Here is a 24,195-nt window from a genome sequence, read left to right on the forward strand (position 1 = left end):
TCTGTTGAAATTGGGGTCATATTAACAGCCAGGCGTCATGCTGTGATGCCCAGCTTTGTCGTAATTTCATACCGCAAAGCTTTCCTGTATATTTAACAAACCATCATTTATGAACTTTGAAGTAAACTGAAATGTGATTAGAAACACGTAGCTCACTTCAGCTGCTGCTTCTAACCAGCTTTGTGTAAGTTTGAAACAGAATAAAGAGACTTGAGTGTCATTGATTCAGACAAAAAAAAAAAAAGAAATAATAAACTTAACCTTCATTGGTTTCCATTAGAGTTATTTGCATTGGGAGTACTGTAATGTATCACTGCCTGACCTTATTAACCCAAAACCCTTGTTCTCTGACCTTTAACCTTTTGATGTTCTCTGGCATTGGGGGTCACGCCTTTCACTATTTACAATTGACACTGCTCTAACCTTTAGCACAGAATTAAAGCTACTTGCTGCTCATCACAAGAGGTCAGACAAGCCTGGCTTATTGCAATCTGCATTTATTTAGCTTTTCTCAGTCTTATTTAAACAGATCTCTTCCCTTTGGTCCCCTAAGCGAATGGTGCCGATTGGATCGTTGAACGTCGAGAAGCCGCCAGTGTAGTTTTTGGGAAAGGAAGGAAATTGGTTTCGAAATCGCACCTGACAAAAAGGGCAGTCAGAAGTCGATGGGTAAGATCTAGCCGCTCAAAGAGGTTAATGGCTTTTTGAGGCAGTAGATTGGACTTGTCTGCTTCTTCAGAATGACTTTGCTCATGTTGGATCACACAGAACAAGGAACACCAGAGAAGGGAAGAATATGCCACCAGAACCCAATTCAAAATTAGGTTACTAGATATATTTTCTTATCGTTTCCCAAAGAACATAGTAAGTAACTTATGCATCAAAACCAAAGTGTTTTTGTTTCACTGCATGCCAATTTCACAATTGCAGGTATTTGAGCCTAGACGTGCTCAAATTTATCAACACTTATTCTAAACATGCACTTTCATTTGTCAGCACCACCTGTTTGGGTTTTTTTCTCCAATCTTTTGGTCCATTTCTATTAATGAAGTACTGACTTCTATCTTCTATGTATGCATTGGCATGGTGGTAAATTTGGCAACAAGTACCTTTCTCAGAAATAAAACCGATTATCAACATTTTTATTCTTCCAAATTAAGACAGCTTATGACAGATTGGCAGTTTTGATCAGAAGCGGATATCGGGTGTGTTTGCAGATGTGGTGGAGAATTTTCAAGAGAATCACAAGCGCCACTATTCGACGAGTTTACAAGTCAGGCAGACAGGAGTGCCAAAAGTAAGGAAAGGATCAAAACTATTAGGTCAGAGTCCAAAAATATATAACCAGGCAGAAGCAGGTAAAGAGCTTGGGTTCAGATGGTAGAAAAGTGTCACAGTGTTCATAGTAAATTGGTTTGGATTAACCTGCATGAAGCTTCTGATAATCAATAATCTGACACTTGTGCTGCGACTGGGAGAGGCTTATATGCTGAACAGAACAGGTGAAGATAATTACACTGGTACAGGTGAGCAAGATTAAGTGATTAGGCAATCAAGAGTAATGGAAGAGGCGAGAAATGGAAAATGATTTGAAAAAATAAATAAATAAATCATGGCATGACAAGAACAGCCCAGAAACATGAATCATGACATTGTCTTTTTTTTTCAGTTTGATTAAGAAAAAGCATAAAAGAAAAGAAAAAATAAAAATCTAGAATCTCAATCTGGAAAAAACGTTGTTGGCAAGACAGGTTTCCACTGGTATTTTTGGAAATGTATGAGTTGTGATACATTTAATTTTGCAAGTTAAATAAATAAGGCCTCCTTACCATAATTGAAACTTTCAGATCCCTCCACAGATTATGTGTCAGATTCATGTTTGGATTCCACAGCATTAATGTTGCTTCCAGTCAGAAATCTTAAGTCAAATAAGAACGTTACTCTCCACAGAAATCTGACAGGGGTTTGTGTGAGCTACATTTTGCAAAATATGGTGTATTTATATATGAAAATATATCTTTGCCTGGTGGAGGACATTATGAATAACAGCCTGAACAGATTAACAAATAAAAAAGACTCTAAAACTTAAATTATTGAAGGGTTGCAAATGCCACTATTACGTTTAAAAGGGTTATGAAAGACTTGATCAAAAAGAAAAGAAAATTAAATTACTTCCAAAATAAAACAGCATTTTTGCCTTCGGAAAACCACTGTTACAATTTTGGAAATTAAATAAATAAATACCTGAAAGACCTTCCTTTTCTCTCCCTCTCCAACAGGAGACCAAGGAGCTTCTGTTGTTGCTCTTTGTATTCAGCAGCCTCATGAAAGTGCATTGTTGAATTTAACCAAACAATCATTGTCAGCCCTGAGAAAAGCATAGAAAAAAAATTTAAATAAATTCCCATTTTATTGCCGCATTGTACCCTCACCCTGAAAATCGTCAATGAATCAAACATTTATTTGGCAGTGGGGAAAATCACATCTGACACAGATATTTGTGCCGTTTCTGACAGTTCTTACACCTAATTTCTGGAACTCAAGCCTGAAGCAAACAGAAAGAGGGTCTTTTGACTATATTCTTCTTTACAAAATCTCTCCAGATGTGTTTAACGAACAAATGAGTCACACTTTGAGAATGTTATTCAAGATTTCCTTGTATTTCGAAGAGCTAATGATGGCATGCTTTACAGAAAGTGCCTTTGGAAGAGAGAAAACACGTCACAGATCCTCCAGGGTATTTACAGGTGGAATGAGTTGTTTTCCAACATATTCATCTTTAGTTCCCAAAATTCTACATATCTTTACTTGCGATGGACCGAAACACCTTTCATCCTCGCATAGCCCTCAAACAAACAGATGTGGATTGCATTTAAATGCACTTGTGAAAACGTGTGGCTTTCACTGTTGGGAATCGACTTGTTATCACTTTAAAGTGAACAGTTTGGGCTGAATATTGGTGCAAGCAGAAGTAGATGGAAACTGATTAGCTTACTTGTATAGAGACTAAAGGTTTGATGAGATAAGAAAAAAAAAAATAACAGTCAATCCTTTTGGAGAGTCTTTGACTAAATCATTCTTTTTTTTTTAATCAAACCTCCATTCAAATCCAAGAACTGAAGTAGAAAAAGAGACTTTTTATCTTTAGTCTTTTTTATTTAAACTGAAAAATCTAACAGTAAAACTTCATCACTCTGCAAAGAAATAGCTGTATAAAGGCTTATTCCTTCAAACAGATGATGTAAGTAACTAATCTTCTCTCACAGGGGAGCTCTGGTCACATCAGCAGGGAGCGAGCTTTTGGACTCAGCTAATTTGCGTAATGTTCACGAACAATGGAAGCTTCACTACGCCATCCATCAGTGGCTGAGACGGGACGGCGGGAGCAACGAGGATTGACCGAACATGTTGCCTATTGTCTGGGAGGTGTTGCTTGCAATATGCTGAGGCTGAGCGGCTGCGTGTGCATGTCACATTAATCAAACCTACATCATTTTTCATTATCCTTTATCGAGGTCAGGCTGTAAAATGATTAATAGAGAATTCTAAGAACTGCGCACAAATGCAAAATGCATCGACGGAGCTTGTTAAACCGTCTGTTTTTGTTGTTTTGGTTTTTTTTAACAGTGTGATGTTGACGTGTCTTATATGTGATTGGAAACATTGTATACATAAGATATCTAACCTGACAAATAAAAAATAAAAAAAACAAAAAAAAAAAAACGGAATATTATGGGAAATATTTATATCCCTTGAAATTTTTTAGTTTGTATCACATCACACGTTTAATGTATTTCATTGACATTTTATGTAATAAACCAACTCGTGCTATGTTGAAAGACAATAGCACATGGTTTCACAAAAAAAACTACAAAATCTGCCGAGTGTGGGATTTAGCCCCATGAGGCATTGCTTTCTGGATGTATATTTTGCTTCTATTAATGTTTCAAGTTTTTGTTCATATGGCGATGGAAGTTTTTGACCTTTTTTCGTTGCTCAATACTTCACGATCAGAGCTGATGTTCTCTGTACATTTGGGAACATCAGTTTTCAAGTCTTGACAAAGTTCCACAACTGGATCGAAGTCTGGATTCTGGGACATTTTAAACACATAAATATGCGCACATTTTTATTTGTGATTTCTGTAATTATGTAGAGATCGATTTCAGAAATTCCCAATAAACTACATGGAAGTTTGTAGGTGTAATGTGAAAACATCTTTAGCCAACATCAATATTTTCCCAGGCGCTATCTGACTTTTTCTCTGTGTTGCATGTCTTCCAAAGACAATTAGTAGGCAAACACAGATGTTTTTCCACTCATTTTGCCATGATGTCATTAATTAAGTGGCATTACAACAAGACAAGACTATGCTGTGCTGCCCCATGGGGAATGAAGCTGGCAGGTTCTTGTTGAGACTGGATAGGTTTTTAGTAAGTTCCCAAACATCTGCCAAGTCGTTCATTTTAGCACCCAACTAAGGCGCAGTCTGTGGCCTCCCTCGAGATTGGGACAATTGACAGATGGCTGCAAAAGAAAAGAAAAATCCATGTTCATCTCTGTTTATGTACCCATCTGCCTGTATGTTTATCCAAGCTTGCCTCTACATTGCATATGAGCAATGTAGAGGCAAGCGAGTCATCCATGTAACGACAATGTGCCCGCTTTTTGAAATCGACGTGGTTCTCTTAAGGTGTGCTGATCTTGGTGCAACCCAGAGGGGAGCATCCAGAACTGAAGCATCCAGATCAATACCGCTGACCCGACATGGAAAGCAGATGTTTCACGGGATGCAAATATTAGCACAGGCTATAAACTGATAAGGTTACAAATCCGATAAACAGGATGATTAAAACGTTCTCATTTTTTGGTTGATTGTACTCTGTTGAGTTCAACTACAGACGGCTACTTTGCTTTTAAAATACAGAAGTAAAGATTCATCAAAAGTACATTTAAAAACCGCTACGTTTTGTCTTCGAGTTGCCGCCAGAGGCAGTTGTATGGCCATTAGCATTTATCACCTATTTTGCATAATTTAATGCTTCTCTTGCTTTGAGCCAGGACGAGTCATTAAAAATGCATCCGTCTCAATTAAGAATACCACATTAACACATTCTCACACAAAGTCTGTCACCTATTGCTTTTACTTGTATTTAAGAGGGTAATCACTGGAGAGCAGGTACACGATGATTTACCTTAATTTCGGTAATGTGCTTATTAGATTTAGTCATTCTGTAGAGCGAATTACCTTAAGTTAGAGTGGTATTTTGTCAATTGTTAATGTCAATATGAATTTACAAGACATTGGAAGTACTTCTGGAACACTAATGTATTTCTGAAAAGATCTGTGTCCACATGCTCGCCAGACGAAAACATAAACATAATTTTTATTTTATTTTACATTGCTTACCCTTTAATCTTACACATGAACTTCAACTTATATTTGAATTGTATCAGAGCCAGAGTCAGGAGAAAACTAGAGAACTAAGTTTTGATGGTAAAATACACTGGTATTTCACATTGCACTGTGTTGGTTAAATGAAATAACTATTTACAAACTTGCATACATATGTGACAAAAAAAGCAAATACAAGAGAAATCTGTATTTTTCAGGGTCATGTATTTACATTCTAGAAGTAGACAAAAATGGTTATAGTGCTTAATATATTTCAGTCAACCTTCTGCATTGCTCCCACTCGCTTTTGCTTGAGTTCCAACCCTTACTGCTTACTCCAACATATTCTGACTAACAAGAGTTCAATTGAAATTCCCAACAGAGAAAACTCTCCAAAAAGCAAAAGAACGGCTCAAATTTGGATCTTGAATGCAGCTCTTCCTTTGTATTTTCTTGCTGCTTTGGCAGTACCTTGACATGCCAAGCACAAGCTTTTCCCCCATAAAGCGTGCCCCTCTGTGACCTCACAATTCATACTTCTTGGGTGTCCAGAAGAGCAAAGTAGGTGGAAAATTTTGGAATTTGAACAGGCAGCTTTGCCTCAATTGTTGGGGGTTTGCAGACGCCAGCGCCATGTCCTGTGCATTTAGCTCCAGCAGGGCATTATGGACATTTACAACTGATGTCACCTGCACAAATAAAGAAGGGGGACCCATTGTTGAAGCTGACAATGCAACACGTTTGTTGCCATTTGGGCCCGCACAGGAGACTCATCATTCACAGGGAGTGACGTTTTTACTGCTCTTTTCCTGTGGAGATAAAGTTTTACAGCTGACAGAGGACAACAATTCTCGCTAAAGGGGGGAAAGTAGCGGCAAATGCGAGCGAGTGCGCGCGATGCAAGAAAACAGAAGACAGACTTTCACCAGTTCCACTAATGATTCTCAATATAACGAGTGTGTCAACAACCAGAGATCATTCGAGACTGAACCTGAGCCAACGATCCCTGATGCAATCCAACATCCACGCCGACACCAGTCTGAGATAATGCAAGAGTCTGTGTGTTAAAAGGGGTTTCCCCTGAGTTGCTGTCTGGGAATAAAAATGCTAAATCCCCTACAGAGACGGCTTTTAAGTGGAGACAAAGAACGTACAGATGCCTAAACCTGACACACATCCGTACAGAGACACCGCTGAGTCTCAGTCTTTTTGTGCATCTGCTCCCACTTCAGATTTTCATGAAGACGTTTTCACCTTTTGAAGTTAACATTTTCATCATGATAGATCCGTCATAGTAGAAAAGAAACTATAAAGGGAATATTTGGAAAATCTGCCATCTTGAGTTCCCGCTAAACTTTAATTTGATGTCTACTTTGATGCCACCTCATCGTTGTGGGAAAAAAAAATAAAAGATCTACCAAAAATACGACTGTGAAGTTAACGCTATTGGTATATACAGTACTGCTAGTATGTGTTGGTGTTGCTGTTAGCCTAAATAGACCCAGAAATGGAAAAATCTAGAGCCATGTCCTTATATAGATGATGTGCATTACTGCAGAGGCCATTCTGTGACTAGACAAACTATGTAAATTGGGGGTCAAGGTGTTTCCATTGCTCACACTTTTTCCTTCCTGACCTGACAAGCTTCGCATTCATCCTTTGTCAAGCTAACAGAGTACATTTACTTCATGGCCTACTGCCTGGAAGATAAGTATTGGAGCCTCAGAGTTTGAGCCAGCAGATGAGACTTCTCTGTTTGAGGAGCTCAGCTTTTTTACTTTCATCAAACAAAAGACATTTTACAACTGGACATTCTAAATTGATTTTGATTTCAAGTTTTCTTGGTTGTCTTTGTTACATTTGTAAATTACTTACTCAGCAGACAATGGAATATTGGAAGCACCAATGTGACGTCGGTTCAAATTGCAGAACATTTTCAAATAACACGGTGTGAGATTGTTGACATGTTAATATTAGAGTGGTTGGAGTACATTTCAGCTTAAGTTGCAAATGGTTTTCATGTTCACCATTATTACACTGCCATCTCCTTTGACAGGAAACTATTTTAGTATTTTTTTTTTTGGAACCTAATGCTTGTTTAGAGATAAACGGTGCCTCAAACATAAAATTGTATCCAAACTATTACTGCTATTGATTTAAGTTCTGGTCTACTGGAGTTTGCATAACAATCCTATGCTTGCACAAACTGAATACTCCTGTTTCCTTCCACATTTTGCATTCAAAGTCTTTCAACCTATGTGCTTGTGTTAGGCCTGTGATCGACTGCCAAAGTTTACCCCTCCTTTCACACTTTGCTGCCAAGATAAACTCCAGTTCCACAGCAATCACGGGCAGGACAAAAACGAGCAAAGAAAATGAGTCCCAAGACATTTTCTTTGGCTTTGAGAACAATATCAGGCAAAGATTACTGAAAAATATTAAATTGTCTACTCGTGTCATATTTTTACATGTATGGATTAAAAACAAAATAAAAGCATGTAAAGCACGTCTTGATTCATATGTCAGTGACTGGTAAAAAACAATATAAAGAGCAAATGAATAATTAGTTTTCAACAGCTGAAGCCACAGGTTATCTGAAAAAAGGTGAAGGTACAAAACAGTTCAATTAATATATTTGGAAGACATATTTGTAGGCATGTTATTATTGTAACAGAAAAAAGGAAATATGATTAAACTGGAAAGCAGGAGCTTCAAAAATACAACTTACCACATACATTTATTTATCATACACGAAGTTACTGACAATCAATCTTCCAACAGTGTTGCTGTCAATAAATAACCTGGTTAAAATGCTGATTATATTGTTAATATTCTGAAAACACAAGCAATGGTCTGACAAAACCCAGAGAAGACAATTTGTAATTGCCATTTCTCACACAGTAAACCAGGCCATAAACTCTCTGCAGAAGAGGCAATTACTTACTTATCTGACACTGCAGCCTATTTCTGTCACAGAACTAGCTAGAGGAACCAGAGAACATGGTCCTCAAGGCTGCTAACCAGGTTAGCAGCATTATTAGACAGCCTAGCACCACACTGCGAGATTTGTCAGGAAGATTTAGTGGGGGGGTGCCTCCAAACCCCAGGAGCCATCTGAAGAGACTTCTTGCTCTGCTCTGTGGGACTCAAATCTTCTGGGGCTTCTTGGGTTTGAGCTATCTAGTGAGTTAGCCAGGGGGTCTGGGCAAGGATGTGATTCATGGCTCATGCCGATTACTTTGCATATGGCCTGGTTTTTGCATTTTCCCTGGCAGTATTATGAAGACCTGCTGCTGTTAAATAAAAAGCAGGGGTTTATTCATTTACAAATATATCTTGCTCAACTACAGAAGATGCACCATGTGGATATGAGGCTAATTCACAGTAAGGAAATATGAAGCTAAAAAGGTTAAAAGGACCTGGTAATGATGCGACAAGGGTATAGAAACCACAAGAAAGCCTGCTTTGAGCATTAAAGGCATCAACTTAATTACAAAATCCGTCTTTGTGCTCCCACCATCACAGGTTTAATGTGACAATCAGAGCCTCCCGGATCAAATGGAGGATACCCAATATGTAAATAATTGGGTGTGTGCTACCACAATAAGGGAGCTGGTATTCGGTAATATTTTTGGTGTCGGTTAAAACATGGAAGTTAGAAAACCAGCGGTGTAGGACGAAGTTCTTCTTGTGTCCTCTCTAGTCCTCTGTTTCTATCAAGTCCTGGTTCTGGGTCCCGATTGCACCCGGTGAAGAAGTATTTTCAGTTTACTGACAGTCTATTATTCTGTTCAGATGAAACATGTTCACATTAGCCTATGCTTTGACAACAATTTCAATGGCATATAAAAGAGAGACAAGTCCACAGCATCACTGATACCGCACTCTACTCAACAAATGGACTGCAGGGCTTTTCTGCACCTGATGTCCTTTGCCACCATCACATGAACAGTTTGTTTCTGAGGTTTTCTAAAAAGGTGCAGTAAGCACAATGTGATACATTAGCAAAAAAAACAAAATTATAGATATGGGTTCAAAGTAGCCTGCCCGTTGCCTTCCTGTGCATTTCTACTTGAAAAAAAATTCTCGCTTCCAGGACAGTCTGATCTTTCTCCCGTTGACTCCGACTGTCTCTGATCAATTTTTGAAAAGGCCAATCAGCAAACAGAAGAAGTTGTGAACAATTACATCGATTTTCTGCATTGTTTTATAACTATGCCTGTAGTTTTAGTAATGGCAGTGGAGGAACTGAATGAAGCCGTTCGTTGTCATAACGATGGTATCGATTACGATTAACCCAAATTTTTCTAGATGTTTCTGCTCCTATCCTACATCACAATGTCCCCATTTCTCTTTGTGCACATTAAAATCCCATTCACTTAAATTAGTAAATTCCAATGACTAATTCAAGTCTATTTTGTCCTGAAACGTCAATGCTGCCGACAAAAGTACAATGACTGACAGAGTACTGATTTATTTTACTTTTCCAGTTATAGTCAGAGCTCAACTACAATTGTACACTGCATTTGCTAAATTGAGCTGGATGTCTACTTTTTATAGTCAAGAAAGTTGTGCTCAACCATTTGCCTCATAAAAATAACCACCGGCTCAGAGACAGATAAGTGTGATGTTCATCTTTTAATGTACACAGTGCCACGCTGAAAGGAATGTACAAAAATTAGCTTTGAATTGAATACTCAGCTGCACAGACACACTAATCTTTAGATATTTTTGTTCATGTGAAGAAGAGGCAAACAAATACTAAGCAGACAAATTGCTGTTTTCAAAATCAGACAATATAGTCAAAAAAAGAACCAGATAGAGGATTTTAATAAAACCCAAAAGAAATATCACAACAGGGTTGTTTAATATACTTCCCTGAAGGAAGAATACCTTCCCCTTGCCGTGGAAGGACTCACCTTTGTGTGACTGCTGTGGTTGTATGTAAATGATAGCAAGATTGATTTTTTGTTTTTGCTGCTTGCGGGATTTTCTCAGGCGGAGTAATTTGTTTATCAGGAAGGAGGTAAAATAGGAGGAAAAAACAGGTAATAGACGTGGGAAAGATAAAAGCCACTCAGAGAGAGAGCGAGAGAGAGAGAGATGTTTTTCTGAGAGCGGCTGCAGATATTACAGACATGCCATTTTGAAATTAAAAGGAAAATTGGAAGTGCATGATAAGATTTCCAGATGGAAGGAGGACATTAAAAAAAAAGGAAAAGGACAAAAGTGACAATGTGTTATCTTGCAATAAAATGGGCGTGCCTCTGTTCAAGTAAAGAAAAAAATGTTTCTATGAGATTGGATTAAATTGCGCTTGAGGCAAGTTAATGTCATGTGGGTACACTGCCATCTGGTGACTGAATTTCTACTTCATTTCATTTCTAGATTTTTATTATTTTATTGAATATTCTTCAAATTCACACATCTTCAATTACTCTACACTAAATGCAGCATTTTTAAAATTTTGCTGAACTGAAACATATTCCTGTCTTTACTGGTTTCCTCAGCCTCTCTCTTACAATATCTCACCACTACTCACCTGTGTGTTGTTCAGCTAATTAGTGCCGAGTTGCTTTCTCCTTTGTTACAATATTTTAAGTACTAGACTCCAGTTCTGGAGAGCTACTATAATACAACTTTTACACGTTTCCCTTCTCCAACACACCTGTGTCAAATTGCTAATTTCTCTTATTAGCAGTCTCAACTCTGCAAAAGGCCATTTGTTATTTGATACAGGTGTGGAGGCAATCTTGGCCCTCATGACAAAAAATTTAATTGATTAATATGAAACAGATAATATGTGAAAAGATCGACCTCTTCCACCTCCTCCCTGAGCTGCTACAAGAAATGCACCATTCTGACCAAAAACAACCAATCAGAACCAAGAGAACAGTCTTAACGCTGTCAATTAATCTCATTCGCTCACTGCTAGTGTGCTAAAGGAAGATTTTATAAAGATTGTTTGAATTTCTGTGAGTGACAAATAAATAATTTTTGTTGTGTAGTTGTAAAAAGAGTAGAGACAAGAAAATGCCACAACAGTGTTGCTCACCTTTTTCAATGGGACAGGGAGGAGGAGTTATGCAGGTATCTGGGTTAGAGCTGCTGCTGCTGACTGACTCATCTGTTGTTAAGTGTGGTAAAAGGTACAGGCACAAGTTAAATATATGAATATGTTAAATTCGTTCCTTCATTCATTATATGCTAGTGAAATGGAGGCAAACAGTAGCCTGTAGCTACTATGGTAAGCTAAGCTAACTATGCTAAATAGTTGACAATCTCGCACAGTCTACCCACCTCTCTTGGAGAAAAACTGGGATATAAATTGACACTTGTCTTTTTTCTCTCTCTCCTTTAGAAAGCTTGATTTTACTATTTTTCTTGGCAGCACAGAAATTTCCACAGTCGTCCTTGTCTTCAACTGTCTGCTGCTGAACACCGCCACCGTCAAGCGGGCTAAGCAGAAACGAACCATTTCATGAAGATCCCGGGGGGTGTTCAGTGCAAATATGGATGTCTGCGTTTTGGTCTGGGAGTGGTAACATATAATTTGTACTGCTAAAATAATTTTAAAAACACTATATGATTAATTTTGTAATCGACAGGGCCCCCATTTTTTTTGTATTTCTATTAGGGGGAAATAAAAGTGGGATGCCCCCCTGTTGGTCAGGGGCCCTTGGAATTGTCCTAACTTGGCGGAGGAGAGAGTTCGCGTCTTAAGAGTTTCTTTCAGGGACTGTAGTTGTGCACTCAAGGCCTAAATATTAAAAATGTACCTGTATGAAAATGTAATTTAAGAAATCTGCTACTACTGTTTGCTAGTCTGTTAAATACTTGCTTCATTTTGGCATAAAACAAATAAAATACCCACTCATAAGTTGTGCTCTACTACGTAATTTAAAAAAAGAAGTATCCTTCTCTTCTTAGAAGTTTAAATATTTTATTTTGTTGCTAGGCCTGTGTGGGTGACCAGTATAGTGTATACAGAGGTTTTCAAGAGTCATACTTTCAAAACTATGAAAACTGTTCGCTGAGACATTTTATACGATTTTATTTATGTATTTTAAGAATTGCTTAGGAAGAATTTTGAACACACATTGCCAATACAATACACCAATTTCAGACTTTTACACTTTATATCAAGATACTTTAATTATAGTTTGTGTTAAATTAAATATATGTTGAAGAACTATACTTCCTGTTTTTCCATTTTTGTTGGGGTGTCTAAAGGTCACAATAAAAGTTAGATTCTGTGCTTAGGTGGTATTTTTAATACCACCTAAGTTAGATTGTGCTTATTATATAATTTTGCTAGAATATATATTGGTTTAAAGTTTAAAAATAAAGTAAAATAAACATGGTATATATGTTGGAGAGTTTTATTGGGCTTTCTTGTTTGTTTTTATACAACTAAAGTCTTACACCAGTAAATACCTATTTCATGGTCTGTGGGTGAGATTGCAAATATTGCATTGAAATTTGTTTTCTGAGACTCCACATTTATTTTAATTGAGTCTTATTTTTACCAAACATATTTGGTTTTTACATTTTCAGTCAATTCTAATGTGCTGAACCTCAAACCTGACATCTTGAGGTGAGCACAGAATATCATAAAATAACATCAAGACTGTTGAAATCTGTTTAATAGTTTTCCAGCTTTACATAAAGGAAAGTGGCATTACAATACATATATAGCTATACATCAGTCAAACTCCCTATACATGGCTTTAATGTTGTAATATGTACAAAAAACTGCTGGGTTTATGCTGTTTGGACAGAAAGTGTTAAACACTTTGTCAAATATTGTGACCCAAAGGTTGGGCTGCAGAGAGAGGGAAGCTTGTTATTCTTCTCAGTCCACCATTTTGAACTCTACAAAGACCTGATCAGACCTCAGTGAATCAGAAATGAAAAAGTTGAAAATGATGCTGTATAATAATGTTAATGTCAGTGGGTTGGTCAAATAGCTTTAGTTCACAGTAGAGAATAAGTCTGTCTACCTAAGATAACGCTGACCCTTAAAATTCTAAGGAGATATAAGTACAAGCTATTGCTCACTACAGTTGCTACTCCAATGCCAACTCCTCAGTAAGAGAAGCAGTTATTGGTTGTTACTAGAAAATAATATTCATTTAGACAAGGAGCTTGGCTCTGACTGCAGCTGAGAGGGACTGTTCCATGAGAACTAGTCCGCCAGTGAATGGTTTGGAAGTGGGCACCGTAGAAACCACAGGTTGTTCGTAAAAGTAAAATTAAAGTGATTTGACTCAATAGTCTTAAAGGAAAACATTGATAGATTTGTTGCATTTTTTTTCGTTGGAGCTGTCTGAAAACTTGTTAAGCACAGAGAAAACGTCTCTAAGTTGGTAAAACTGTGTGCTGTTTGCATGTCTTCCCTGTGTATGTGGGGCTTTTACGCCAGTGAAAGCCACACAGAAAAGCTCACGTTAGCTCATATTAGCTAATGTGAAGCTCCTAAAACTTTTCCATATTCAGTACAGTACTTGATTAGAAAAATATGGTTCGTAATGTTTTGAGTGCAAGCTCCGTTTCAACATTTTCAACAAAAAAAAACACCCACAATAAACTAAGTAAAAGGATCACAAGAACAAGTATTTTTTGTGCAGCATAGTGGTCTTTCTATACATTTATTTCAATCTAAATAGTGTTTTAAATATAGGCTCCAGGAGTTGTCATTTGTCTTTATTTATCATGAAAAGCGTCTCTGTGTTTTAAACACTTTTGATATTGTGTTTCCAAAAAAATCCAGCTAAAATTCTCACTTTTCCATTTAGATATTATACTGTTGTTTTTGTACAGTACATGGTCCAGAATAAGTGCTGATAATCCATTTTAATTTTGGAAATCAAAAATCTTCAGTGTATTGTCACAAATACTGTAAAAACAGATACTAATTACTGAACTACCATGTAAAGATTTCTCATGACAACTCAATCATCTGCTAGGTCCTATTATTTTCCTTCCAAAGTCCATTATATACAATATATTTGCTTCACACTTAAATTTACAAACCTGTAATACACAGCGCCAGCAGCAACAAGGATAAGAAACTGATTGTGGGTGTGGTCAGAGATGCTTTACCTGGAAGAAAAAAAAAAGAGCATCAAAAAAGTTAATAATAAAAACAACTAGAAGTTTATTTAATAACCTACTATTATCTTAATTCTTACCCTTAATACTTATCATCCTGACTGGGCCATCTCCCCCTTCATAGCGACCACGAACCATCAGTTCATAGTCTCCAAGCTGAGGCATTGGGAAGTCCATAAAGTGCCAGCCAGTGATGTAGACCTTCCCGTAGATGTACCCTGTCTTTCTAAACATGACCTGACGAAGAAATAAACCCCAGTAGACTGTAAAAATTCCTAACAGCCATAAAACCTGAAGGACTTCTTTCCATAGAGGTGAAACAACACTAACTGCACCCACCTTGTAGTACAGGGGGAAAGAAACATTTCCAAACCAGTCATACTGGATATGATCCCACCACACGTACAGCCATTGTCCGGTCCAGGTGACGTAGCGCCACATTCTGGGAGGCTCAGAGGGAGCTGCGGAGAAACAGTTTACTTATTTTAAAAGTTTGCGTATGCATTGTTACAGATCTCATTGTCCGTTTTCTTGTCGCTCTTACGTGGCCTCTTTGTGAACATCTCACAGTGTTCACCGGGCGGTCCAAGACCTGCTCCGTTGAACGCCCGGACCTCAATGAGGTAGTGCGAATCTGGCAGCATGTTCTCCAGCCGGGTCTGATTGACTGTAGCTGGAACGAATATGCGATTTGCCCCAGGCTCTGGATCGTCATACTTTCTCCAGTATTTGATCTATGTGGTAGGATACATTTTTGTAAGACTTGTGTTTTTTTTAGTGGATAGCTTGGAAGATACAGGTAACAACTTGGCAAATACCGATAAAGTGAAGATGGGTACAAATTTAAATGCAAGTGTCTATGGTAGTGTTGTCAACATAGGCTGACATTGATGTGAAGAGCAAACAAAACATCTTGAAAAACAAATTCATTTGAGTTTGCATTTATTTTATCACATGCTATATGAAAGAAATCAAATATGGCTGCAGTTGTTAAAAAACCATGATCATGAGACTAACACTACCTATATTTTCTATGTATACTGCAGTCTAAATAATTACATTTTTAGAAAATCGTGTGGAACCAAAATCAACAGAAAAAAATCTTGTATAGTAGCTTTAATGTACATCTGCAATTTAAAAAAATCAAACTGTCAAGATCACTAACAATGTCATTTCCATACCTACGTTTGTTTGAATAAACTCCATGTAAGGCAATATAAACTTTAAGATTTATTTTGAAGAGTTGTATAGGTTTGTACCTTGAAGGAAAATAACCATCCTGTTATTCAGGATATTCCTCTTGTTCACAGAGCATCAAATTCATTTTGAACATTTCAACCTCCTATCAGGTCATTAATTATAGTCTTTACTCTGTTATGCAACATTGCAAATTTGACAATTTCTAATATTTTCTGACATGTTATTTTTAGCTGATCTAGTTTGTAAAAAAATTTGAGGAAAACCTCCATACCTGGTATCCCTCAATGTACTGCTGCAGGCCGGTTCCAGTATCAACTATAGGCAGCCACCAAACCACAGCTTCAGTGGAAGACACGGGCCTGGCATAGACATCTGTGGGAGGTTCTATTGGAACTGAGTGACCAGAAAAAAAAGAAATATATTCATATATATGATTTACAAAACTTCTAAAATTATACTGTGCTCCAGAAAATGAGATTAAATGTGATTAGAAACTGATAAGGCGTAAAATTAAAAACAAATTCTCACCATCTCTTGGATAATAGATGACCTTGGTGAGGCTGTACGGTCCATCTCCTTTAACATTAAATGACTTTATCTTCACCTGGAACTCTCGCACCAGGAAGTCCTCGTCGGTCGGAATGAAGTAGGAGTCTCTGTGAACGTGTCGTCTCGTCTCAGGGTCCGAGATGGTTTCGTAAAACCAGTCGTAGGCATTGTGAGGCTTTAACGCAACAATGTACCCAAATTTCTTGCCATAGAAATACCAGGGCTGAACAGGCTGACGATTGCCAAAAAAAAAAAAAAAAAAGAAATCCATGTACATTAGAAACTTAAAGGAGACGTGAATTTAACTTGTGAATTTGGAAGCTTACGTTCCACGTGATGACAATCTCGCCATTTCTACCTCCATATCCTGCGATGTCTGTGGGAGAAACGACTGGAGCTGGACAAAAACGGCGACCTTTTGTTAGATTTTTGCTAAAAATCTGCCTCATGACACAATCATAAATAAAACAATTCTCAATGTACTTACGGGCATCCCATGTTTTGATCTTAAGGGAAGGTATACTGGCCTCCCCGGATCCATACTCATTGGTGGCGATGATCCTAAACTGGTACTCCATCCAAGGGTATAAGTCTGTGACGTCTGCTTTCTCTAGAGTCCCATCGAGAAAGCTTGGAGCTGAGGGACACGATTAAGGACTGCTTAAAATTTGATTGAACTACAGCTTCTACTGGAATTGCGTTCATTGCTGTTGGTCGTCTTTGGAGCAAGATGGCCCTCTGCTGGCCTAAATCAGGACTCACATGTGCTGGCATTCCTCCAGTCGTCTTCATTCAAAGCCCAGAAGTGTCTGGTCTGGACAGTGTAGTACAGGATGGGGCTGTTGTGCTCAGCTGGTTTGGACCACAAAAGTTTCACCCAGGTGTCGCCAATCTCCTCGATCCGGAGCACACCAGGAGGCCCGGGAACACCTGGAGGTTTCACAGGCAATCGATTTAAAACACTAGCGCAAACGAAAGATAGTGGGTCTCGGTTATTATTTTTCATGCACTGACTTACCTACGACTTTCAGGTCAGCGTAAGCGGTGTCGTCATCCACCACGGTTTGAGCGGTGCAAGTGTAGCGACCTTCATGCCAAATCTGTGCATTTTTTATCCTCAAGTCACCGACTCCATCTTCACTCTGATCAACACAGAAAATAATGGATCTCAGAAAAGTTCCATTTATAAAACATGTTTTCAGTAATTACATGCAAATTATAAATAATAATAATAATAATAATGCTTTTCAAAAAAATGATTAAAATGTTGACTTACCATTACCCGCTCATAGTGTGGCCACTCAGCATTGAAGTCAATGACTCTGAAGTCAATGGCCCAGATGAAAGTGATGTCCAGCATGGGGTCGTATGAAGCAGCACAGTGAAGAATCACCTCGTCTCCAACTCTAACTTCGGAGTCTTCAGGTGCTACAGTTATACTTGTTGCCTCTGAAAATAACAAAAGAAAAACTGATCCCACGTCCAAATCATTATGGACAATAATAAGAAGGAATTACAGTATTGTAAGCGAGTGTAAACTTCTATTTTTATCTTTATCTTTTGCCTTTTTCATATTAAATTAAATATTTCTTTTCAGTTTAATGCTAGGACTGATCAGGGTTTTTTGTTATTTTTTTTTTAACCAAAAATCTTGTTTGTAGTAATAATTTCTTGGACGAGAATATGCTCACTGCAACATTTATCCTTCGTTATACGTAGCGGTGGGCAATGAGGAATTTTACGAAGTATTTATTCTTTCTTTTTTACCAGACACACCTGAAAGTGTGTGTTTTTTAATAGCTCAAACGTATCCCTGGTTTTGGGGTATTAACATACTTCTACATTTTCTTTTCCAATTTAGCCATTCTTCAATAAAGCCAGGAATTACTTACTTATTGTTCCTGGATAAGCCAATCAGTTAAAAAGTGAAGCATGAATTTTAAAATGTCTCCGTTCCGTTTATTTTACTTGAATGGTTGGCGACGCCAGCAAATGTCACACATGTAAATTTAAGTAAATAAGAAAAGCTTCTTTTTTTTCTTAATGTGGAATGTTTTCCATGAATGAATAAATTTACAGAAAAAAATAAAAACTCCAAAGGACTTCAAAACCTTAAAAAAAAAAATACAATCAGACATAAAATCACAAAGTTAAACGTTTTTAGACAACAGAACTGGAGACAGTAAGCTATCATAACATTTTGTATAAAACAAGACATATTTTGACAGGCAGTTTTCAAGCCCATGTGATTGTGACTTTACATAATTTCCTTTAAACCATCTGTAAAACAACAAAAAAAAAGATCTTAGAAAAGTTCTGACTAAAGTTACTCTAAGTTTCGAGGTTTTATGTTTTTGATTATAAACTAGTTCGGTACTAAAAAAAACAACAAAAAGCGAAGAAGATCTGGTTGTATCAATGCTGCTACTATGACGCAGCTGACCTGTGATGGTAAGATATCCTGAACTGTCGGCCTTGCCTCTGTCATTCTCAGCGAAGCAAGTGTAAAGGCCTTCGTCATTTTTGGTGGCGTTGCGGATCTCCAGGCTCCCATCGAACATGACAGAAACACTGTTAGCAAACAGAATCAAGTCAATTCATTGTAAAAGTTGTTTGTGACTTCTCTGCTTCATAGAGGAAATTGCTTCTGCTGACCGTGAACTGTTGAAGAGGAGCTCTTTGCCCTTTGTCCAGGTGAATCGAGGTTTCGGAGCGGCTCTTGGCTTACACTCTATTACCACGCGTCTGTCTCTAGCTCCAAGAAGATACTTCTTCACTGGGTTGAGCTCGAAAGTTGGAGCCCAGGCTGGTGGGAGATAGTAGACGGGAATTTCAGTTTAAAGAACTGTTTTCCAAAAATAATAATAAAAAAAGAAAGTAAGAAAGAATTGCTACCTACCAACAACTCGCAGCTCAGCGTTGGCATATTTGATGCCCCGGTAATTCTCAGCAATGCACTGGTACATCCCAGAGTCATCAAAAGTTAGACTGGAAAACTTCAGCTCGCCTTTGCCATACTAGAGAAACCACATGCCAAAGAGGAGGGCGGTTTTGTAGAAAATGACAGCAATTCAGATTACACAAATTCTTTAAAGAAAAGCTTATAAAGAGATTTTTTTACCATATATCCATCCTTGTACCAACGGATGAAAGGGAAAGGTTTTCCTGAAGCCACGCAGCGCATTGTGTGTTCTGATCCAATGTCCACTTGAGTGTTGTTGATTGTTTCTGCCCATTCAGGTGCAGCTACATGAAGATAATAACTATTATTATTATTATTTCATACAAAACAATTGGTAAACATTTCACTTGACTTACACTCCACATAAAGCCAGTTTTTATGCCAGTCCTTTCCTTTGGTGTTGATGGCTTCGCATTCGTATGATCCAGCGTCCTCATATTGAACATTGTACAGATGAAGCGCAGCGCCTGATTCACTGATCTCATGGTTTGCAGGGAGGTCAGTGGCGTCCACCTTCCTCCACACAATATGTGGGATGGGACTGAGTGAGCATGGCGATAAACAAAGACAGGAACTCCATACTTAGAGAACAGTATTCACTTTTATCACATTGCAAACGCATTTACAGCTTTTAACTTTCTTTACTATTAAGTCAGCAATTAGAAATCATTTTTGCAACATTTTTTTGTGGCTTTAGAGCATGTGTTGTCTTTTTCAAAAACTATAGTCTAGTCTGGATCGATAGACTAGACCAAAGCTCAGTGTTTTGTGTTCATCCTTAATTTATTTCCAAGTGCTCTGCTAACTTTTAGTATGTCACAAAAGTTTACAAAGAAAGCTTTAAAAACATACTTTCCAAGAGCAAAGCACTCCAACGTAATATTGGAGGCCAGCATTGCAGTAGTGACTGGAAACTTCACCCTAATGTCAGCTGGGTATTTTCTCTCCTCACCTGGACAAAAACAAAAACCAAAAAAAACCTGACAAACATGAATGATGATAAACATTAAACTTTTTTATTTCAGCCTGCCACAGATTAAGACTAACCGTCTTCTGGAGGTAAAGGGATGAGAGGGATGAACTTGGAGTAGACGCTCTTTCCTATGATAGGACTGGAGACGAAGCAGGAGTAGTTTCCAGCATCCTGAGCTTCAACCTTTGCGATGTACAAGTTCCCTGTCTTCTGGGAGACGAACCGACGGCGGTCTGTGGGCAGGAATACTGGGAACTCGTTGAAGATCCAGCGATAGCTTACTTCTTCTGAAAACAAAAACATAGACGAGTGGGTAAAGCAAAATTTTAACATCTACATGCACACGTTTTGGAGTTAAACAATTACAAATCCTGATTTTTCAGACCGATGAAGAGTGTATACATACGTGGCCAGGCTTTTGGTGGGACACACAGCAGAACTGCTCCCTGGCCTTCTTTGACATACACTGGTTCCCTCTCTTCATCAGGAAACTCCTCAATATCTACATGAGAAAACAAAACAAACAAAATAAATAATAATGATGAAATTAGCTGCTAGACAAGCTTTGGATTGGTTTTACCATCTTTCAAAGCCAAGTTAATAACATAGATTATTAGTTATATAATTTATCTCTGCACTCACATCCAAACTTGATTCGGGCCTCCTTGCTGAGAACGGTGCCGTAGATATTACGGGCCACACACGTGTACGTCCCAGCGTGTTTCTTCTGGATCGGGTTCGTGATAACCAGGTTTCCTCCAACCAGGCTGTAGTGTTCATCGGGTTGTTCCATCAGCTTGATCTCCCAGTTATCCCGGCGCCACCTGCGCAGGAAAATACCACTCCTGTGTGGCGTGCGGACCAGAGATGCTGTGCACAAAGAAATGTCCTCCTTACCTGTACGTAGCTGGAGGATTTGCGCGGGCCCTGCAGTTCATGGAGATCCTCTTATCGGGTGAGTCATCGGTGTAGACCACATCCATAGGCTCTTCTTCAAAAATGGGACCATAACCTGTGGCGTCCTCTGAGAAAATATGAGACAATATGTTAGTTTGTGTTTAAAAACCTCACTAAATAAGCCTTGGTGTTTTAAACTCACCTCCATATATTCTGGGTTCACCAAATAAGACCGCCACTAATCAGGAAGAAACATTGAAACATTATCATGATCCCTGACTCTGAGAATGCATTGAGTCTGCAATCTGTTTTATCAATGTAGTTTTAGTCTTACATGTGACGGACACAGAGGAGAAGAGGCCCAGCAGTAATAAAGGTGTGGAAGCCATGATGGTCAGCAAGGAGAGTCTGTGCAACCGAGTAAATTAAATGGATGGAAAGACGGGGGGCAAGGAAGAAGGAGAGAAGGAGGAGGATGGACAGGGCATGAACTGGAGTGGGCTGAGAGAAACCAAAACAGAAGACATTTGCATTCACTTGAGCATGGGATCTAAAAAATGGGATTTAATTCAGAGATAGGTACAGTGAACATTCAGTTTGATCCCCCTGACTGGTGACTGGCTGTTTGACATCTTAAATCGGATCTATTTTGAGTCAGTAAATGCATCATAGCTAAGGGCTACGAGGTGTGGGAGATGTTACAAGGGGATGAAGACTCAAATGTAATGGCCACCTAAACCTAAAAACTACAAGTGCAGATAACTGGCAATGAGTTCTACTTTTATCTCATCAGTACTCAAAATACTTTCACAAAGGTGTTGGTGATCTTCACGATGTTGTTTGGTAAATGTGAGTTTTTGCTAATTTAAGTGATTCTAGCCTTTGAGCTCTCCCATGAATGCAACATTTTAATCTATAAAAATTGCTGTGGATCGCTGTGGCACTATTAGATGGTGAAACTTCTCCCTCTTGTTTGGGCACCTTTTCCTACCACAAATCTTCCCTCCACTTAACTTTCCATTTTTATGCATGGTTACAGCAATGACATTTATTTGGTGGCTAACTTTCCTTGTGAGGTGTGCTAATAACTCTCCTTTAATTTATCTAAATGCACCTGTAGTTCTTAAAATCAGAATTGGCTAAAATCAGTATCAACAGGTTAAAACGTTACAAAAATTAGACATCTTAAACGGTCCATAAAATTTTGATCTGTGCACCTCCAATTTAGATCTCCAGAATGAGAGCAAAAATCCTGCTTAATTTTCTATGTAAGAGATCTTCATGCAGATATCAAATACAAGGAGTATCAAAATTTTGGACAATGTAATTTCTAGATAGCAGCCACAAATAACTATGAATGAGCAATAACATTGACATAATGTTAATAAAGCTCTTCACCAAGAAGAGCCGTAGTTTAGAGGCAGTGCAACCCGATACATAGGAGAGACCGGAGCTCTGGGTCCGGAGGCAGTTCTGATGACTCAACACTAACATTGCTTCAGCACACAGCACTTGGCTGCATGTGTTGTGGCACTGCAAGTCAATATGCCCTCCGTCTATCTTCGGGACAGAGAGAAAGCATGAAACAGCAACGCCTCTTCCATCAGATCTCCTAAATGACAATATAGTGTCACAAGACATGTCTCAATGATCCAAAAACATTTAAATGTCGTTTTATAGTTTATCTATCCCATTCTAGATCTATCTGATAAATTGCTTAAGAGAGTGTTTTCATGCTTTTCCCTCTATTGGTAATCCCATCACAGATCCTCTTTGGATTTCCTGCCATGAAATTTAGGTCACACGTATTAACCCAAGCCTACTGTTTCAGCCCCTGGCTGAACGGCGATGTCCACTATGGCTTTGTGGATTCAGAGAATCACAGTCGGAACAATCTCTGAATTTAAAAAGGAAAAAGAAGAGATTGTCCTCTGTAATCCTACATGTATAAATCCTGATTTAAATGTAGGATTTGGATATTAAAAAAACCCTAAAAATAATATACTAACTACATTATGTCAGATGCTGAAGAACTTCCAGGAGATTGTATGTGTTTTCCCGTCACGAGCAAACGGTTTCTGGCAAAATGCTGAGAAATCCCAGAGTTTAACTGCAGAATTTTAAACACAAAAAAAGTTTTTATAAAGCTAAAAAAAAAAATCAACTATTTCTACCTTGTGTGCATCTAGATTGATGACAAAGCAGAAGAATCAGATCAATATCAATATCAGATGGTACTATTTGGAAACACTATGGCAGACAATCATTAAAAAACTGGCCAGTGCTTTACCCTTTTTTGGGGGTCCCAATTCAAAGAAAAAAAAAAACATTTTAGGAAATGATTCCAGAAAGTAGTAAAATGGTCATACGTAGCATAACACAAACGGGCAATTCTAAAGCGAGAGGTAGCATTTGTATATAAATACTGAGGGAGTGGCCATTTAATCATTTGATGCAGCTCCCTTCGCCCTTGCAGTATCTGCCACTTTCACCTTGCGTTTCCTCCCTACCTTTACTTCCTAGCTGTTGTGTGTTTTTTGAGAAGTCTACGACTCCGACTACAGAATGACTGATTTTTTTTTTCATTTTTCTAATGGTGCCGACTCCAACGAGGCCGTCCGGAAAACGCCTCAAAAAGTAGCTGCGCAGCTGCTTCCATCACCTCACCCTAATGACGCCGGAGCGGCACCGTTAATTCGCAGCTCTGCATTGCGGTACTCCAGAGCCGGTCCACTTCAGCACCACGGCGAGCCCAAAACATTCCACAGAAATTAAGAGGCACGAAAGGCGAAGCGCGGTCGGTCTTACCTTCGAGACAGAAGGACTGGGAAGAAAAAACAACAACAAAAAAGGAGAAATCAGTAGTCTGTCTCCATGGAAAGCATGAACCCGAACCGCATCGCCCCCAGAAACAAGCCCACCCGCCGGAGCGTCCCGTTCAGGGTGAACTTTTCTATTGGCTGAGAGCGGCGCGTGAGGAGGGCGGCGACGCCGTGGCTATGATTGGTCCATGAGCAGGAGAAGATGGGAGGGATGCAGGGGAGACGCAGCTGCGCATCCCAGACAGGCAAAGGCGTCATGGAAATGATGAAAACAGACGGATGT

At 38.6% G+C, this 24,195-nt stretch overlaps 2 protein-coding genes across 7 annotated transcripts in view; both read right to left on the minus strand.

The window, feature by feature from the left end:
• Positions 1 to 11,848, minus strand: part of pdzrn4 (PDZ domain containing ring finger 4) — a 63,348-nt gene extending 51,500 nt beyond the window's left edge. The window contains exons 1-4 of one of the 4 annotated variants that reach the window (XM_044108532.1): positions 11,696 to 11,848; positions 11,451 to 11,522; positions 2,245 to 2,368; positions 1,830 to 1,918 (exon numbers count right to left, since the gene is read on the minus strand). In XM_044108532.1, the coding sequence (XP_043964467.1) occupies positions 1,830 to 1,895 (66 nt within the window). In that variant the 5' untranslated portion in view covers positions 1,896 to 1,918; positions 2,245 to 2,368; positions 11,451 to 11,522; positions 11,696 to 11,848. Of the gene's footprint in view, positions 1 to 1,829; positions 1,919 to 2,244; positions 2,369 to 10,937; positions 11,040 to 11,450; positions 11,523 to 11,695 lie in introns of those variants that run through there. The other 3 variants (XM_044108535.1, XM_044108534.1, XM_044108536.1) reach the window with 3 other exon arrangements.
• A 919-nt stretch (positions 11,849 to 12,767) lies between these two features.
• cntn1b (contactin 1b) lies at positions 12,768 to 24,059 on the minus strand. 3 transcript variants are annotated; one of them, XM_044107888.1, is made up of 24 exons: positions 23,899 to 24,059; positions 21,425 to 21,498; positions 21,293 to 21,328; positions 21,091 to 21,217; positions 20,836 to 21,017; positions 20,600 to 20,695; positions 20,268 to 20,480; positions 20,073 to 20,172; positions 19,577 to 19,761; positions 19,380 to 19,504; positions 19,158 to 19,275; positions 18,914 to 19,064; positions 18,702 to 18,829; positions 17,535 to 17,707; positions 17,277 to 17,400; positions 17,021 to 17,188; positions 16,746 to 16,895; positions 16,585 to 16,655; positions 16,238 to 16,490; positions 15,981 to 16,102; positions 15,054 to 15,243; positions 14,849 to 14,970; positions 14,590 to 14,746; positions 12,768 to 14,500 (listed from the first exon to the last, which is right to left on the minus strand). In XM_044107888.1, the coding sequence occupies exons 2-24, from the start codon at positions 21,477 to 21,479 to the stop codon at positions 14,424 to 14,426; spliced, it is 3,123 nt and encodes a 1,040-aa protein (XP_043963823.1). In that variant the 5' UTR covers positions 21,480 to 21,498; positions 23,899 to 24,059; the 3' UTR covers positions 12,768 to 14,423. The 3 variants fall into 3 exon arrangements, with proteins under 3 accessions (XP_043963823.1, XP_043963824.1, XP_043963825.1); XM_044107889.1 differs by having other exon boundaries at positions 21,425 to 21,591; XM_044107890.1 differs by lacking the exon at positions 23,899 to 24,059 and adding an exon at positions 23,601 to 23,683.
• Positions 24,060 to 24,195: the final 136 nt, after the last annotated feature.

This window comes from Gambusia affinis, linkage group LG23, assembly GCF_019740435.1.
Source record: "Gambusia affinis linkage group LG23, SWU_Gaff_1.0, whole genome shotgun sequence".
Taxonomy (NCBI): domain Eukaryota; kingdom Metazoa; phylum Chordata; class Actinopteri; order Cyprinodontiformes; family Poeciliidae; genus Gambusia; species Gambusia affinis.

Excerpts from the sequence above, each read along its gene's own strand:
- cntn1b (XM_044107888.1), bottom strand. The coding sequence starts at position 21,479 with ATGGCTTCCACACCTTTATTACTGCTGGGCCTCTTCTCCTCTGTGTCC. Across the intron at positions 20,696-20,835 it reads GGCCCGAATCAAGTTTGGAT|ATATTGAGGAGTTTCCTGAT; the intron begins GTGAGTGCAGAG and ends TTTCTCATGTAG. Across the intron at positions 20,481-20,599 it reads CCCACCAAAAGCCTGGCCAC|AAGAAGTAAGCTATCGCTGG; the intron begins GTATGTATACAC and ends TTTTGTTTTCAG.